This window comes from Notamacropus eugenii, chromosome 4, assembly GCF_028372415.1.
Source record: "Notamacropus eugenii isolate mMacEug1 chromosome 4, mMacEug1.pri_v2, whole genome shotgun sequence".
Classification (NCBI taxonomy): Eukaryota; Metazoa; Chordata; class Mammalia; order Diprotodontia; family Macropodidae; genus Notamacropus; species Notamacropus eugenii.
In genome coordinates, this window is record NC_092875.1 from 88,425,012 (window position 1) to 88,443,049 (window position 18,038).

An 18,038-nucleotide genomic window follows, 5' to 3' on the forward strand; every position below is an offset into this window, starting at 1 on the left:
TTTTTTTCTAGACATCCTGCAAACTTCAACTGCTTCAGTAGCTGCTTCTGTATACTGCTGAAACGACTGTCCTGCTCTGCGCTTGTTCCCTGGAAGAATCCCGCGTCCATCTTGCTGCCTCGAACGGGGATCCCTTCCTATCCCACAGTGCACCGCGCCGCCACTGTGACGCCAAGGGAAGGCGGGACTAGGCAAAGGACTTTTATTCTTTTTTTAATGGGGGAGAGAGAGCAAAAAAAAGGTTTTTTATTCATTAAAAAAATTAACTTAAATTTTTTTTTAAAGATTAAAGAGAAAGGGTTGTATTAACTACCCTCTGAGATCCATCCTTTCCAGCTCTCAAGGTCATGACCCTGTCTCAGGGTTGAAGAGGATCGGGTGGGGTCAAGAGGAGTTCCAAGCAATTTTAGGCTTCTCAGAGATTCCAAGGGCAGGACTACATTTCCCAGAATTCTCTGTGCAGGGAAGGGACGTAAGAGGAAAAAAACGTACATTCAGAAGACGGGACTACGTTTCCCAGCGTCCCACAGGGTTCTCCGTCCCGCCCCTCGCCACTTCCTTCTCTGGCTGGATCCTCTTGCGTGGCCAGCGTGGACTCCTGCCGGAAGCAGCTGTGGAGCAGCAGGTGGAGTCCGAAGCCGAGGTGGGAGTCAGGGTGGGGGGAAGGCGGAATGGGGGAGGTGGGAGCTGGGGAGGGCCGTGGCGTGGCATCACTTACTCCTCGAGTGGCAGCAGAAAACCAACCTAGAGAGGTGGTCTGCCCTTTGGCAGAAGGGGGAGTGAGCCCTACGGAGTCCGAGGTGCCCTTGTGGTTCTGTCGTGTCCGACGCTTCGTGACCCCATCTGGGGTTTTCTTGGCAGAGATATTAAAGGGGTTTGCCATTTCCTTCTCCAACTCATTTTACAGATAAGGAAACTGAGGCAGACAGGGTGAAGTGACTTGTCCAGGGTCACCCAGCTAACAAGTGTCTGAACTTAGCTTTGAATTCAGGTCCTTCTTATTCTAGGGCCGGCTCTCTAACTTCCCCCCAGGGTGCCCTTCAGGGCCCACAGAAGACAGACCCACGCTGTATCCCGAGTTGGGCAGGGTTTGATTCCCTCTTCTCTCCTCTCCCTGTCCCACTGAGCCCTTCAGCCCCAATCACTGGACACAGGACCAGATTTTCACCCGCCTTCCCATCCTCCTCCCCTCTCTTCCAATGCCCAACTCCCATCTGGTTATTTTGTGTTTATTCTAAGTGTTACATACTTACACGTATGCGTGTTGTTTCCCCCTACAGAATGTCAGCAATTTGAAGGCAAGGCCGGGCAACAAGCATTTATTAGGGTCCTACCGAGTGCCAGGCACTGGGCTAAGTGCCCAGGATACAAAAAGGGGCAAAAGACCCTGCTTGCCCTTAAGGGAAGAGATAACATGGAAACAACTATGAAGAGACTGTTTCACCTTTGTCTTCTATCTTAGGCACCTGGCCGTGTGCGTGTGTATTAGATGTTTAATAAATGCTTGCTGATCAGTTGGTGGGAGGGTGGAGCCAATCATGCACCTGCCCATTCACACACACAAAGGGAAGAAGAGAGGAGAGGATAGGCCCAGAGAGGGGGCTTGGGAAACATGATTTGCTGTCTTACGCTATTTGTAGGACTGTCTTGGAGAAAACAGATTATCCTTATTTTCCTTGGTCCCAGAGGAAAAAAAGTAGATGTTGCTGAATGTTGCTGAGTAGATGATGCTGAAAGGCAGATTTCAGAAGTGGAAAAAGGCTATACAAAATTATTTAATGAACAAACATTTACAATGTTTGTTTATATTTATAAATTTATAAACTGTGATAAGCACTGTGGTTAGAAAGACAAAAAAGAGTGTCCTCTGCCCTTAAAGGACATTATGTGGTCTGTCTTGGGAGGACGTAGGTACCTCCTCACTGGAGCTCCTCAGGCATCTTGAACTGATTCTGTTGTAAAGAGCTCTCCAGCCTTATGAAGAAAGGTAGAATAGGTGGGCCTTAGAGTTCCTTTCCATCGTCTGTAAATCCATGATCCTAACTTGCCCAGGGGAGAGGAAAGGGACAGCATTGGAGAGAAGATTGATGATAGGTTCTAGCTGGCCCTGGCCCAAATCCTGAGCATTTATGCTTCCCCAGGACTCTTTGAGTGGATACATGACCTCCAAGTAGTACATATCTTGGGGAGTTTTTTCTTCCCACTCCTAGGGGATTCTCTCTTACCCTCTTGCATCCTTGGTCACTTCAGTTGTTTGTTTCCCACTATAAAACTGGTCCTGAGGGGGTATGGTAGGATTATTTTTTATTTTTGTGAGTAATTTACAAATTTTAGAAATTTCCCAGTAGACTCTTCTTAAATGGTAGATGGCAAAGAGAAAGCCGTTATCCCCAGTGGAGATAGCCTAGCCTGAGAACCTTCATCCCTGTCTCTCCTACTCCTTGGCCAGAATGTGGGCTTCTTTTATCTATGGCCTCTGCCTTTTGGCTAATTAGAAATTCAACTGGAGGAGAAGGAGCAGGAGTCCGTTAGAATCTTGAACTAGGGATCAGGGGACTTGGGTTTGAAACTTGTTGCTTCTCATCTGTGTGATATTTAGCAACACAATTTCATTTCTCTGGCCCTGTTTCTCTATCTGTAAAATGGGGTGGAACATGCTTATGCTACTGTACTCATAGGATTGTTGTGAGGAAAGCATTTTGTAAACCTGAAAACACTGCAGAAGTAAGAATTGTTATCTTTGTGTTTTTAATCTTATTCTCATCTTTTTTGATGGGGCTCAGCTAGAAATGGGCCTGTGACAATTTGTTATCCCACTGTGTTATTATTTTATGTTTACAGTTCTCTGGACAGTTGTGCAGGTAACTTAAAGAAAGAAAACAAATGACTTGGCATTTTGTAGTTGATTAAAACTATTAGGCTCTAAGCTCCCTGAGAACATCCTGAGTATAACTCCAGAAGCAGGCACCACAGTGAGGATGACTCCTCCTGACTCACAGCATTTTGATCTCCTCTGCCAAGTCTATATTTTTTAAAGGTTTTGGTTCACATAGCTTTGGCAGCATTTACTAAAAAAGCATTGCTCTTAATGCTTGTTAACTTGACTTCACAAGTCTTTATGGATCAGTCTTATGTCCAGGAGATTGCCGGCAACAGTTCAGTCTGGGCTATTGGTCCGGGTCTAGATCATTTGACTGGCTGACTTCTTCAGGATACTTTGAACAGATCTGAATTTGTTGTGGTGGTAGTGGTAGTAAGGGAACTTGTCTGTCAGGCCTTGAATAGTAGTAATAGCTTGTGATGTGTATTTCTAACTGCTGGGTTGTGTTGTGTTAGGTGCCAGACTTTGCCACCTGCATTGATGCACAGTCTTTGCCATTTCCTTGAATAATCTGCATTAATCACAAAGCCCACGCCCCTTAAGAGAACTGACTTCTAGTGGCTGTTATTAGTATGAGTTTGGTGTAATGGAGAAGGAAGGAGGAAGAAGTGGCAGGTAGGAACAGGCAGAGGAAGAGTGGGAAAGGATTCCACAAGAGCAACAAACATTGGTAAAAATCTGCTGTTTGCAGAGTTCTGTGCTAGACACCGAGGAAGACACCAAGTGTAGATGAAACACTTTTTCTAACCTCATGGAACTTGCAATTAAGTATGGGGGTAGGGCAGAAACACTAAGAATAGTAATGGTAGCTATTATTATTATAGCTTGCATTTATATAGAGCTTGAAGATTTGTAAAGTACTTTAAATACATCATTCCATAGGATTCTCAAAATGAGGTGAGTGTTATTATTATCCCCGTTTTACAGATGAGAAAACCGAGGTTGAAAAAAGATAAGTGACTTGCCCAGGGTCACACAGCTAGTTAAGTGGCTAGTGCAGAAGTCAAACTCAGGTCTTTCTGACCCCAAGACCAGTACTCTGTTACACCATCTAGCTGTCTCAGTATCTCAAGTGTATCAGAGAGGTACAAATGAAAATATTATGTGAGGTTGGAGAAGGGGAGGTCTTATCATGTGAAGGGATCTAGAAAGGCTTCATGAAGGAGGTGGAGTTGACTGGTCAGGAATGGAGCCACAACTGAGTCCTGTGTAAGGATGCCACTTAATGTCTGCTTGAACAGTAATAATATCGTCCAAGGTTGTTGTGAAGTTCAAATGAGCCAATGTGTGTAAAGGGATCTGAAAAGGTAAGTGATTGTTATTGCCTTGTTTCAGTAGGTTTGGGGCAGGTAAGGAGCAGGGTCCAACTTCTCTTACCCTGTTTGTGACCTCTGACCCCACAGGTGCAATAGCCATGGCAGACCTGTCAGCAGACACTCGGATCCTGGTCACTGGGGGCTCTGGCCTGGTGGGGAAGGCCATACAGAAGGTGGTGGCTGATGGTGCCAGCCGGCCTGGAGAACAGTGGATATTTGTCTCCTCCAAGGATGCAGACCTAATGTAAGTGATGAATACTTTTCTCTCCTGGGCCCTTTCTCTCTGTCCAGGCAGTAGGGTTGAGTTGTATTAGACCGGAATGAGCTAGACGTAGGGCACAGCAGTAAGACCAACCTGCCTAATTCCCACCTTGGACAAACATCCTGGTCCCCACCTTATGCCAAGAAAGCCAGATCTTATTCACGCTATAACTTTATTATAAATTAAAAAGGAATTCCAAGTTGTACATAATTGATTTGCTGTTTCATGTGCAATCATCTTTTTCATTATACTATGTTATAGAAATATTTTCTCTATTCTGTGAATTAAAAATAAATTTAAAAATTAAGAAAGCCAGATCTTTACCTGCCCCACTCTTTATTGTCCTACTTCTACCTGGAAGCCCAACCACTATTTCCTTTTGGCATTTCTGTTCAGTATATTTCTTCTTTTTCCCCAGGTCAGCACATAGTCATCTCTGACTGGCTTCTTGGTCCCTGGTCCCTTAAGCTAGTCAGTCAGTCACTCGTTGATTTGGTCTTTATTGTTGTTTAATTGTTTGTGCTCCAATTCTTCATGACTCCATTTGGGGTTTTCTTAGGTTAAAGGTACTAGAGAGGTTTTCCATTTCCTTCTCCAGCTCATTTTACAGATGAGGGAATTAAGGTAAACAGGGTTTAGTGACTTGCCCAGGGTCCTAGTAAGTGTCTGAGACTGGAATTGAACTCAAGTCCTCCTGTCTCCAGGCCCCAGTGCACTATCCACTGAACCACCTAGCTGTCCCATTTGGCCTTCACTGGGTGTCAAGCTAAGCACTAAGGATACAAAGAAAGGCAAAAAGCAATCATTACTCTTTGGGGACCTCACATTCCAGCAGGAGGGACATGTAAATAACTGGGGATGTCGATGGAAGGTCATCTCAGAGCAAAGACTAGGCAACTAGGGGACCAGAAATGGCCCCTTGTAAAAGCTAGGACTACAAGTGAGTGAAAGAGAACCAGGAAAATTCCTACAAGGAGGAAATGATGGGGCAGAGCTTTCCAGGAGTGGGGACCGTTTGTGCAAACACCCAGAGATGGGCGGTACAGCAGAGTTTGCAGGGGAAAGAAAATGAGTTCCATTGTGGACATTTTGAATTTAAGATGAATATAGGACATCCAATACAAAATACCCATCAAGCAGCTGGAAATTCGAGTCTGGAGATTTCTGGGCTGGAAAAGTAGACCCGGGAATCTTCTGCATAGAAATGCCAACTGAACCCATGGGAGATGATGAGATCACCACAAGAGAAAGTCTAGAGGGAAAAGGGAAGAGGTCCCAGGACAGACAGCACCTTGGAGGATTCATCCAGTGTGACCTGGATGAAGATCCTGCCAAGGAGGCTGAGGAGTAGCCAGTCAGATAGGGGAGGAAGCAGAGAGAGCAGTACCTTGGAAGCCTAGAGAGGAGAGAGGATTCGGGAGGGGAAGGTAAGTGATAGCAGTGTCACTTGTACAGAGAGGTCAGGAAGGAAGAGGAGGGTTCCCTGAGACAACCACACAACACCTCCCACGTAGGCCTGGAGTATCCCACCACATGCTGACATTCTTATCCCTGGCTTCTAAAGGCTTCTCCTTTGGCACAGACTGGGCTGTGGTAGGACTTCCCCACTCTGAGCACACCCTCTCCAGCTCCCACACTATGGGAGACCCATAGAGTCCCACAGAGCTGAAAGGGACCTCAGAGCCATCTAGTCTAACTTGTACCTGAACCAGAATCCCTTCCACTTCATACCTGACAAGTAAGCCATCCAGCCTCAGCTGAGAGAGCTCCAAAAAGGGCAGGCTCACTACTTCCCAAAGTAGCCCATTCAATTTTGGGACAGCTCTAACAGATGGGAAATATTTTTCTTGCATAAAGCCTAAATTTGCCCTTTTGTAGCTCATCATTTCTAGTTCTTCCTTTTGGGGCCAAGCAGGGCAAATCTGATGTTTCTTCCCCATGAGGGCCCTTCAAAAGCTTGAAGACAGTTGTCATGGCATTTGACTTTTCTACAGTCCTAGATCTGCCCCTCACTTACTGGATGACCTTGGGTTATTCTCCGTTTTTTTCCTCTGTCAGATTATACAAGTTCCCTTCCAGCTCCAGCCTTCACACAGCTGCAAAGTAATTTTTTTGAGGTTCAGGCCTGACTGTTACTATTTTGCTCCGTAGCCTTCCATGGCTTCCCATTGCCTTGGGGTATAATAGAGCCTCCTTAGCTGAATCTCCTGCCTTTGTTGCCTCTAACACTGTACTTTCTGACAAAACTCTTTTATGGGTCATTCCTCAAACACATCCTTTCCCTTTTCTTGCTTGATGAATTGGCTCAGGCCACCACTCTGTAAGGCTGTATTATTGCTTTAAGACCATGCTCAGACACTACCTCCTTCACAACCCTACCCTTAAAAAAATGAACTCTCCCACCTCATATTTTCCTGAAGTTCTTGGTATCACTCCTTAGCCCCCTTACTCTCTGCCTTATATCAGAGTTAATTGTAGATACTCTCTGACCCTCCCTTCTCTTTTGACCACATATTAGAAACACATACTTCATATTCCAGTGGCTCTGCTATTTCATTGATGTGGAAATCCTCCCACCTCCCATAACACAGACTGCACCCCTTCCCTGTTGACCCATCCCATGTAACTTTGATCCATGGATGCCCATAAATTTGACATTGGTACCTTCCTCTCTCTCCTGAAAATGTAAAGAAACAGGAGCACACAGCTCATCCAAAGTTTGGATGCTCTACCAGACCATCCCTTCTGCTTTTCAGATACACATTGATTTGATGGTATCTTTTATTTTAATTCATCTTTGTAGTTTTTTATCTGTTAAGGTTTACAACTTGTTCACATACGACATGTGCCTTGCCTTGCCATTGCCCTTTCTGTGATAATCAGTTGCATTTTTTTCAGAAGCTGTAGTGGTCCATGAGACACAGCCATACAAGAGGACTGCGAGGATATTGGTATAAAGAGACTCTCACTTCAGGATTCCCTTAGATTGTTGGGCCTGCCCTCTTCTTCCTGTTGAATTATGGGCCTAACTTATCCATTGCATTATCACATGTACATATACATACAGAGCACTTGCACAGGCATATGTGTGTGTCTGTGTCTGTTTTTATGTCTATGTAGAGTTGGAAGTAAATTTCTGGAAAAACAGCTAATTCTGTTTTGTTCTGTATTAACCATTTTGCTCTCTATGACTCCCCATAAACTACAAAACCAGATATAGCTGCTGATGACCTGCAGTGTCCCCTTTTCTCTGTATATCTGTACAAAAAGGCAAAGTATTCCAGAGTCCTCCCTTGTCTAACCTGACAGGCAGTTATCTTTGATTTAGTGAAACTAGCTATACTAAGAAGATAAATCCCTTATCTATTGCCTGTAGCAAATGATGCACATTGTCTTTTAACAAGTATGTTATTTTTTTTCTGTATGGCCACTTGCATATTAATGAATAATCATTTTTCTTTTCTTTATTTCCTATCTTGTATAAATATCACTTGCTAAATTGTGAATAGCACATTCCCCATCAACCACTAGTGGAGAATAATATACTCTTGAGTTTAATTAAAACCAGTTTCTGATTTGTGCTGGCTTATTTGGCATTAGCTAGTCTAATTGATAGGTAAATCTATTAGATAATTCATAGATATATATGCTGAATAACAAACTCTAGGTCGTATGTCATAGCCTTGACTATAGGCATTCTTCATGCACCCCTCTGGTTTTGCCTGTGTGGATGGTTAGGGCAGACCCCTTTGAATGGTTGCAAACTTTGTCTAGCAGGCTCTGCAGTGTTCTAGAGCTTGATACAACCAGTATGATGTCCTCTGCAAACAGGAGCATCTAGGGAACCTGACCAACTGGGAATCCCTCTTCACATTGAACTTTGTACTGGAACTCTGTGACAATGTTGAACATCTGGCAAGCAGATGTCTCCTTATTTTATGGCTTAGCTGATAGTAATGGTGGTTATTATCAAAAAAAAGTTATATCTGTTATGTCTTTCATACGATCTGATATAACTTTGATGTATACATGGAAAACTGTTGGAAAAGGGCCTTTGAGATTGCATTTTGTGCTACCAGATTCAAGGCTTTTTGTAATCAATAAGCTATAAATATAATAAGATCTTTCTGTTAGTTGCATGATGGCAAATATGTGGGTTAATATGGAATAATGCATCTGAAAAATTGACTGTTCCCTGACAATACAATTGTCTGTGATGCCCTTGATGCCTATCCATATGATCCTTATAAATTTTTTGTTTAGATGAGCAAGTAGGCATGGGCTTTAGTGCCCTACTCCTTTTTCTCAATGAGTCAAGGTTACTCTTGGGGTTCATAGAAAGTGATGGAAGAGGAGCATTGATAGAATTCCCCTTTTTACATTATTTCCTATATTTTTAGCAGATATTACCCTGTAAATGCATGATTTTTCAATGAACTAACCACCATACTGTTTCACAGATAACACACAGGAGTCAGTGGGGTTTTTCCAGCCTCTAACAGATTCACTCTTGATTTGGTCAAACAGGAAAGACAGGAAGACAGCTTTGAAGGGGTTAATAATCTTACTTTATTCTAGTGTAGTCTTCTCAAGAGGGAGTTGCTGAAATGAGAGAACCATCTCCTACAGCATTCCCTAATCACCTTTCTCACAGGGGCCAGCGAGAATATAGTAGGAGCTACAACTCTTACAGAATCCACTAAGCTCAATGGGGGCCAGTTGAGGCAAACACAGATTTCTCCCAAGCCTTGATGGGAGCCCATCGGTCTGTCACTGTAATTCTAGGAATTACTATCTAGGATCCTTGGGGCTATTCTGGGAGTTAGATCTAACACCTGGAAATTAGACATTGCCATAGCCACGGATCGTGAGAAACTGAACTCTAAAAAGGATAACAAAATCCTCCTTACAGAAAATGCTCCACCCCTCCAGGATCCTGGCCTTTACAATCCAAACAGGTAATACTTTGACTCTTCCAATCAACACAGGTGAAATCTGACCCTTATAATCTACACAGGTGACACCTTTAGAGGTCCTCAAGCCAAGAAACTAAGCATAACATTCACTATCCATACTAACAGTAATAACATGGCACATTAACAAGAATATAGGTTGCAACAATGTAGACATTGAGTTGGGTATCATATATATAACAACATTATACCACCAGAATGGCCACATGGCCTCAAACAGACACAGTAGTAACTTGTCTTTTTTCCCAACAAGTATGGCCACAAGACTTAAAACAAACATAGCGTTCAGTATGTAACATAGCACTCAGGATGTTAACATAGCCCACAGTACGTGACATAGCCCATGGTATATAACATAGCATACCCCCTTGTACATTCTTCAGGGACCAAAATCTTTAGGGAGTGAGCAACGATCTCCTCCTCACTTCAGGTACTGTCCATAATACTGCTTATCCATCAGGGGGTCCTGGACATACCCCTAGGGACAGCAGAGAACACAACCCAATCCACTCCTAGGTCACAGTTCATCCTGGGCCACGATAGGTTACCATCCCCTCAATGAAAGCAGAGGGTCCAAGTGCTCTTTCTGAAAGTCTTCTTGGGGTGTATCCTTCTGCTCACTGCAGTTTCAGGCTCCCACCTGGCACTCTCAGGTGCATACCTGCTCAAATGAGCCAAAAAGACTGAGTCCTAGCACTGCTCCAGGTCTTGCACAAGGTCTGGGGGGCACCTGGGCAATGAAGCCAATAGAGTGGGCTCCCAGGGTATATGGCACTTCCCCCATCCCACCATAGATAGCTCCACCCCAGGGTCCCAACCTATCCTAGGGGGACATAGCAGGAAAGTACACTCAGTGCTTCTGCCTTGCTGAAAAGCTTGTATCTTGACCCAGGGTTGAGTCCCAAGCTCCCTGGTTCCTCTTCCTGCAGGTCCAGGGGCTGATCACTCCCTGCTCCTGCCAGGGTTCAGACATAGGCAACTTTCTGCTCCTTCCCCTCACAGGGGAAGGGGCTGCTCCATTCCAAGCTCTCCCTGCTCCTACCTGGGTTCAGGTGCAGCAGGCTCCAGGGACCCCTGCCCCTGGCTTTTGTCTCTGGCCCAAATCACCCCAACTCTGGGGCAGCTTGTCCTCCCTCAGCCTCACATAGGGAGGGCCTGCTCTGGCCTGGGCTCTGGGCACAGCACACTTCCAAGGCCTCCACCCCTCTGGCACAATTTGGAATGGAGCTATTCCACTGGAGCCTCCCTGGTTCTGGCCATGGCCATGGCTTTGGCCCTGAAAAGTTCAAAAGAAACTTGTCCTCTGGCTCCTTCTTTATCTCTGGAGGAGCTTTCACCCTTTCCGGTACCATAGGCTTCTTCTGTAGTGCAGGGAAATGCAAAAGGAACTTTTCCCATGTACCTTTTCCCTTCATTGCAACACATCCAAAGTTCTCCAGCTCATAAGATAATGCTGCCTCTTGAGCAGAGGTAACAATAAACATCTAAACTCTGAGAATCTGGGTCTCGATCTCTAACGCTTTTCAGACTTTCTCCCATGCCTTTTTCCTCCCATTCCTGGAATAAATCAGCTTGAACCTCCCATAACTGGGCTTTCACTGACAATAGTTTGTCAGTATGTTTTCTCACAATGGTTAACTTTATCCAAACTATAACACAAGAAACTGAATTGCCTATTTGGCTCCCCCACCTTCCTCTGTCATGTGTTCCTCCTACAGCCTCTGCTCCCACTAGTCTCCTCAGGAGTGCTGATGAGGTAGGAAGACGGAAAAAGGGTTTCTCTCCCAGGGGCCCTGCTCTAGGCCCTAGGAAAACTGCTCCCGCTTCTGCTGCTGCTCCTCACTTGGTTTCTCTCAGGTTACGGCTGACTGCCTGCTCCACCATCACTGCTTCTGCCACCGAGTCTGAGCTGGTCTGGGACACTGCCACTTCTGCAGCTGCACAGTGACTCTGCCACACCTTTGGGTCTAAGTCAGTCTGAGTCTCCCACAGCATTTCCCTAGCCTTTCTAGCTCCCTTCTTAACAAGGATACCCACAGTTTTCAGCAGAACTTTCTTAAAGCCTGTAGAGGTAGGGGGCACATCTTCCCACTCTTGGGAAGGGGTCAATATTCCATCCTCCCATCCCTAGGAAAGGCTCCATAGAACCATCACTACAAAAAATAACACAACAATTCCAGTCCCACTAAACCCCATCTTCTCCTTGCTTTTAGTCTGCTCACATCCCTTGTCGCCAATTGTTTCACAGATAACACACGGAGGCACTGAAGTTTTTGGACTTCAGCCTCTAACAGATTCACTCTTGATCTGGTCAGACAGGAAGACAGCTTTGGAGGGCTTAATAATCTTACTTTAGTCTAGTCTTCTCTAGAGGGAGTTGCTGATAATGGGAGAACCACCTCCTACAGCATTCCTTAATCACCCTTCTCACAGGGGCCAGCTACAACTCCTACAGAATCTGCTAAGCCTCAGTGGGGGCCAGTTGAGGCAAACACAGATTCTCCCCAAGCCTTGATGGGAGTCCATGTGTCTGTCACTATATTTCTGGGAATTACTATCTAGGATCCTTGGGGCTATTCTGGGAGTTAGATCCATAGTCATGGATCCTGAGAAACTGCACTCTAAAAAGGATAACAAAATCCTCCTTACATCCACATACCCAGGAGAGAAACAGGCCACATGTATAAAACTTAGAAATCTGATAGTGAAGTTTATTGAAAATTATTCTTTTTAACCAGTGGAGGTCTTAGGTCAGAGAGAAGATGAGGTACTCCTCAGATCTGTCTTGAGTTGGAGCTCCACCTGCTACCCAAGAAGTTTACAGTCACAGATTGGCCAGATGGGTAAAGGAATTGATAAGGGAAAAGGTAGTGCTTCTCTAAATACCCTCCCCCAGGAACCTCTGGAAATATTGAAACACCAAAACTAGCTTTCTACCAGCTCTCTGGCTCATATCTGCTGAGGTTAGAAGCATCAACATGAGCACTTCTGTTATCCTCTAGTCTAAGAATCCTAAATGACTGGGGAGGGGGCTAGGAAGCAGCCTAAACCCTCCCTCCCAACATGGCTCCTAAACCTTTCTGAAGCATATTAAGGGTGTTTCAGTTTCTTGGTTCCCTGGGATTCTAGGGCAGTGATTGGCAGAATTGGGTGGTGAGAACTGAATCAGATGGCTCAGCCTTCTTATCTCTAATTAAGATGTGGAAATCCACTATCTGTAAGAGCTAGGGGAAACCACGGAGAAAATGGTGCAACCACTGAACTGAGCATTATCACAGTTTTAGAAACAATAAGAAAACTTTTCAACAATTTAGAGATATAAGGCAAAATAGTGAAATTTCAGTAAGTTGCATCAGTGAAAAGAAAAGCTACCGAATGCTAAGGAGTTTTTTGTTGTCTGGGCTGTTAACCAGCTTGCCTAAAGCCAATGAAAATGATCTTTAGGCTTACTTCTTAAGGAAGAGCAATACAGTCTTTAGAATTTACAGCTTTTCCTTCGGAGTCTGACCTAGATAGGGATGGGAGGTCAGATAGGAAACCACAATATTAAAGGGGAAAAGGACTCAGTTTACCAACTTAGCTATATATGCATGTGTACATTTTCTAGCAAGCAATGCCAGCCTTTAGGTTCAGGGCGGAAGGCTGTTATTTGCAATTCCAAATTTTTTTTTATTAATTTATTTAACTTTTAACATTCATTTTCACAAAATTTTGGGTTCCACATTTTCTCCCCTTTTGTCCCCTCCCCCCACCCCAAAACACCGAGCGTTCTAATTGCCCCTGTCTGCCAATCTGCCCTCCCTCCCTCCCCACCCCTTCCCTTTGGAAGGCAAGCAATTCAATATAGGCCAGATCTGTGTAGTTTTGCAAATGACTTCCATAATAGTAGTGTTGTGTAAGAACTAATTATATTTCCCTCCATCCTATCCTGTCCCCCATTACTTCTGTTCTCTCTTTTGATCCTGTCCCTCCCCATGAGTGTTGACCTCAAATTGCTCCCTCCTCCCCGTGCCCTCCCTTCCATCATCCCCCCCCCCCCCGCTTATCCCCTTATCCCCCACTTTCCTGTATTGTAAAATAGGTTTTCATACCAAAATGACTGTGCATTTTATTCCTTCCTTTAGTGGAATGTGATGAGAGTAAACTTCATGTTTTTCTCTCACCTCCCCTCTTTTTCCCTTCACTAAAAAGTCTTGTGCTTGCCTCTTTTATGAGCGATAATTTGCCCCATTCCATTTCTCCCTTTCTCCTCCCAATATATTTCTCTCTCACTGCTTGATTTCATTTTTTTAAGATATGATCCCATCCTCTTCAATTCACTCTGTGCTCTCTCTGTGTGTGTGTGTGTGTGTGTGTGTGTGTGTGTGTGTGTGTTATCCCACCCTGTACCCAGATGCTGAATAGTTTCAAGAGTTACAAATATTGTCTTTCCATGTAGGAATGTGAACAGTTCAACTTTTGTAAAGTCCCTTATGACTTCTCTTTGCTATTTACTTTTTCATGCTTCTCTTCATTCTTGTGTTTGAAAGTCAAATAAGCTCTGGTCTTTTCATCAAGAATGCTTGAAAGTCCTCTATTTCGTTGAAAGACCAATTTTTCCCCTGAAGTATTATATTCAGTTTTGCTGGGTAGGTGATTCTTGGTTTTAGTCCTAGTTCCTTTGACTTCTGGAATATCCTATTCCATGCCCTTCAATCCCTTAATGTGGAAGCTGCTAGATCTTGTGTTATCCTGATTTTATTTCCATAATACTTGAATTGTTTCTTTCTAGCTGCTTGCAATATTTTCTCCTTGATCTGGGAACTCTGGAATTTGGCCACAGTGTTCCTAGGAGTTTCTCTTTTTGGATCTCTTTCAGGAGGTGATTGGTAGATTCTTTCAGTATTTATTTTGCCCCCTGGTTCTAGAATCTCAGGGCAGTTTTCCTTGATAATTTCATGAAAGATGATGTCTAGGCTCTTTTTTTGATCATGGCTTTCAGGTAGGCCCATAATTTTTAAATTGTCTCTCCTGAATTTATTCTCCAGGTCAGTTGTTTTTCCAATGAGATATTTCACATTATCTTCCATTTTTTCATTCTTTTGGTTTTGTTTTGTGATTTCTTGGTTTCTCATAAAGTCATTAGCCTCCATCTGTTCCATTCTAATTTTGAAAGAATTATTTTCTTCAGTGAGCTTTTGAATCTCCTTTTCCATTTGGCTAATTCTGCTTTTGAAAGCATTCTTCTCCCCATTGGCTTCTTGAACCTCCTTTGCCAATTGAGTTAGCCTATTTTTCAGGGTGTTATTTTCTTCCGCATTTTTTTGGGTCTCCTTTAGCAGGGTGCTGATTTGTTGTTCATACTTTGCTTGCAAGTCTTTTATTACTCTTCCCAGTTTTTCCTCCACCTCTCTATCATGATTTTGAAAATTGTTTGGGCTCTTTAAGACCTTTTCCCAGAACTGATCCCATTGAGTGGGCTGGGATGTAGAAGCACTGACTTCCATGTCTTCCCCTGATGGTGAGCACTGCTCTTCCTCATCAGAAGAGAGGGGAGGAGAAACCTGCTCACCAAGAAAGTAACCCTCCATAGTCTTGGTTTTTTTCCCTTTTCTGGGCATTTTCCCAGCCAGTGACTTGAGCTCTGAATATTCTCCTCACACCCACCTCGCCTCCGGATCCTCCCAGCCCACGCTTGGGGTCTGAGATTCAAATGCTGCTTCCAGCCTCAGTGCTTTGGGCGGGGGCAGGGCTGCTATTCAGTGTGAGATTAAGTTCAGGTGCTCAGGTGGGGGGCAGGGCTGCCTCATGGGCTCAGTTCCCTCAGGGGGTTTATGCAGAGACCTTCAACAATGGATCCAGGCTCCTGCCTGCTTGGGGAGCCGTGGTCTGCTCCCGCCTCCGCTGTTGCCTCCCGATGGGGCCCGAGTTATGGGGGCACCCCACTCCCCTCTCGACCTGCCAAAGAGACCCTCTCACCGACCCCTGTCACCTGTGGGTGGAGGGACCCACGTGGCCGCTGGAGATCCCGTCCCTGAAGCCTGCTCGGATCTTTTCCTCTCGGTGCCGTGGCCGCGGCAGGGCTGTACTCAGCTCCCAGTCCCGGCGCCCAGTCCGCGGTGCGAAGGACCTTTTGCGAGAGGTTTGCAGGTCTCTCTGGAACAGAAATCTCTCTCACTGCAATGTTCTGTGGCCTCTGGGTGCAGAATTCTCCGTGAATTACTTCTTTGTAGATGTTCTATGGGTTGTGGGTTTGGAGCTATGTGTATGTGCGTCTTTCTACTCCGCCATCTTGGCTCCGCCCCCCCTCCAAAATTTTTTAATGTAGACACATGCTTATGCAATAACAAGAGTACAGAACTAGAGACCAGACAGTAGGGAAAGCATTCCAGGCATCAAGTTCTGTTGGTCTTGAATGCACATGGAATTAATGACATCCTCTTTTCAGTTGCCCTTTTTTTTCAGTACTAATAAGGGCTGGGATTTTTTTTCCACGAAATCTTCTTGTGTTTCACATACCTTATGACTCAGTCCCTCAGCATTCGGAATGACTGATAAATCATTTCATAAACCTATTTCATTAAAATAAGTTGACATATAATTACCTTAATTGTTATTTGGTGCTTTCTCTGTCCCTCTTTGGTGCTTGTCATAATAATAGCTAGCAACCCTCCCTCATTCAAAACAAAGTCACGTGCAAGTCATGTCATTATTTCTCTGATGACATGGTCTTCTTTGGCAATGAAGGACGAACACACATACAATAATAGCTAGCATTTATATAGCAGTGTGTATATATCTGTATCTGTATCTATATCTATACTATATATCCCTGTAGCTATCTATTTCTGTATACAATCTTGTTTGATCCTCACAACCCTGTAAGTGCTATTATTCCCATTTTAAAGAAGGGAAAACTAAGTCCAAGGAAGGTAATGTGATTTGTTCAGAGTCACAGAGCTAAATAAGTGTCTGAGGCAGGATTTGAACTGAGGTCCCCCTGACTCCAAGTCTGACAATATTGTGCCTCTCAGCTGCTTTGTCATATTCAGAACCTTCTTGATTCTTCTCTTGAAGAAAGGATTTGGGATATGTAGACATGGTTTCTGTTAGTCTGCAAGGTTTTTTGTTTGTTTGTTTTATTTCTTTCCTTTTTCTGGATATCTGTTTTTTACCATCCACAAGTTATATATTGAATTTTTTTGGAAGGTCTTTTCAGGTTCTTCCTAGAATTTCTCTTTGTCTTCTGCCACCAATCTTGGAGCATAAGTTTATAATTATTTTCATGATGGTTCCTTTGCAAATATTTATCATCAAACAATACAGTACAAGATGATAAAATTATGTTCTTTGTTGCTTTATGGCACATGATAAAACCAGCTCTTCCCATAATTTTCTTAAGATCATAGGTTTATGACTCAAGGAGACCTTAGAGGCCATTGAGTCCAAATTACTCATTTTATAGATGAGGAAACTGAAGTTAACTGTCCAGAGTTACATGTTCAGTGTCCACTTGTGAGCCATCTTTCCATTTATCTGCAACTTTCTTCTGCCTTCTAGATTTGTTTATAGCAAAATCATCAGGATTGATATATTTCAGTTCCCATCCTTAAGGAATAGTATGTCTGTTCCTTGATCATTGCATAAGAGCCTTACATTTGGAATACCAACAGCTAAGTTAACGTGCATGTACATTTTTTACTGTATGATTCATAACTCCTTCTGCTCTGCACATAGTATGCACATAATATAAATGTCTGTTGAGTCAGGGTGTGATTTGCTTCTCCCCCTGCCAGGGACACAGCCCAGACCCGAGCCCTGTTTGAGAAGCACCGGCCTACACATGTCATCCACTTGGCAGCCATGGTGGGTGGCCTCTTCCGGAATATCAAGTATAACCTGGACTTCTGGGTAAGGAAGGCTTCTGCCTGTGGAGCTTGGAAATGGGGAAGACCCAGGAAAGTTATTTCTTCTCCCTTCAAGGCACTTCCTCTTCCTCCTTCTCTCCCAATTTTCTGAGGTGCTGCCCTGGAACTTCTCAAGAGGAAGGGTACCCAGTGGTAGGACTCATTCCTGTGGAGAATTATACAAGCATTAAGCCATTCCTAAGGACCAACTGAGTGTCCAGGGTTCCTGGAAGCTGGGAGAGAGAAACATGACAGAACCAGAGATTTAGGGGTTCATTGAACAGCTGGGGAGACTGGTATATTTTTTAAGGTTTTATGCCCTAACAACATGTATGTGTGAGTATGTGTTTATGCACATGGAGGATGTGCACAAAGACCAACATGGAGGATGCAGTTCCATTCAACCAGCATTTATTAGGCATATACCAGATTGGTTCAAGCAGCAGTTTGGGTTAGGCTTCTGCCTAGGCCATGATCCCTGAGCACCAGTAGTGCCCCAAACCTCAGCTCTTCCCCACCTCCTCTGCCCAGTTACACTCCCTAGGCCAGCCAGCCTCTCAGTCCTACTTGGATTTGGCCTGGGTTGAAGTTCAATTGCAATTTGATACCTTTATAACCTTGTAGAAGGTACTCCCCACTCTGAAGTCCATATTTCCATATTTAAAATAGGGATATAATGTTTAAAATAGGAATAATGATACCTGCATTATTTCCTTCAAA

The 18,038-nt window shown here is 44.1% G+C and overlaps 1 protein-coding gene across 2 annotated transcripts in view; it reads left to right on the plus strand.

Annotated features, from left to right (window-relative positions):
• Positions 1 to 211: 211 nt before the first annotated feature.
• The window catches only part of GFUS (GDP-L-fucose synthase), a 31,453-nt gene continuing 13,626 nt past the window's right edge, over positions 212 to 18,038 (plus strand). The window contains exons 1-3 of one of the 2 annotated variants that reach the window (XM_072602805.1): positions 212 to 643; positions 4,285 to 4,441; positions 17,208 to 17,322. In XM_072602805.1, coding sequence (XP_072458906.1) covers positions 4,296 to 4,441; positions 17,208 to 17,322 — 261 coding nt within the window. In that variant the 5' untranslated portion in view covers positions 212 to 643; positions 4,285 to 4,295. The remainder of the gene's footprint in view (positions 644 to 4,284; positions 4,442 to 17,207; positions 17,323 to 18,038) is intronic. The other variant, XM_072602806.1, reaches the window with a different exon arrangement.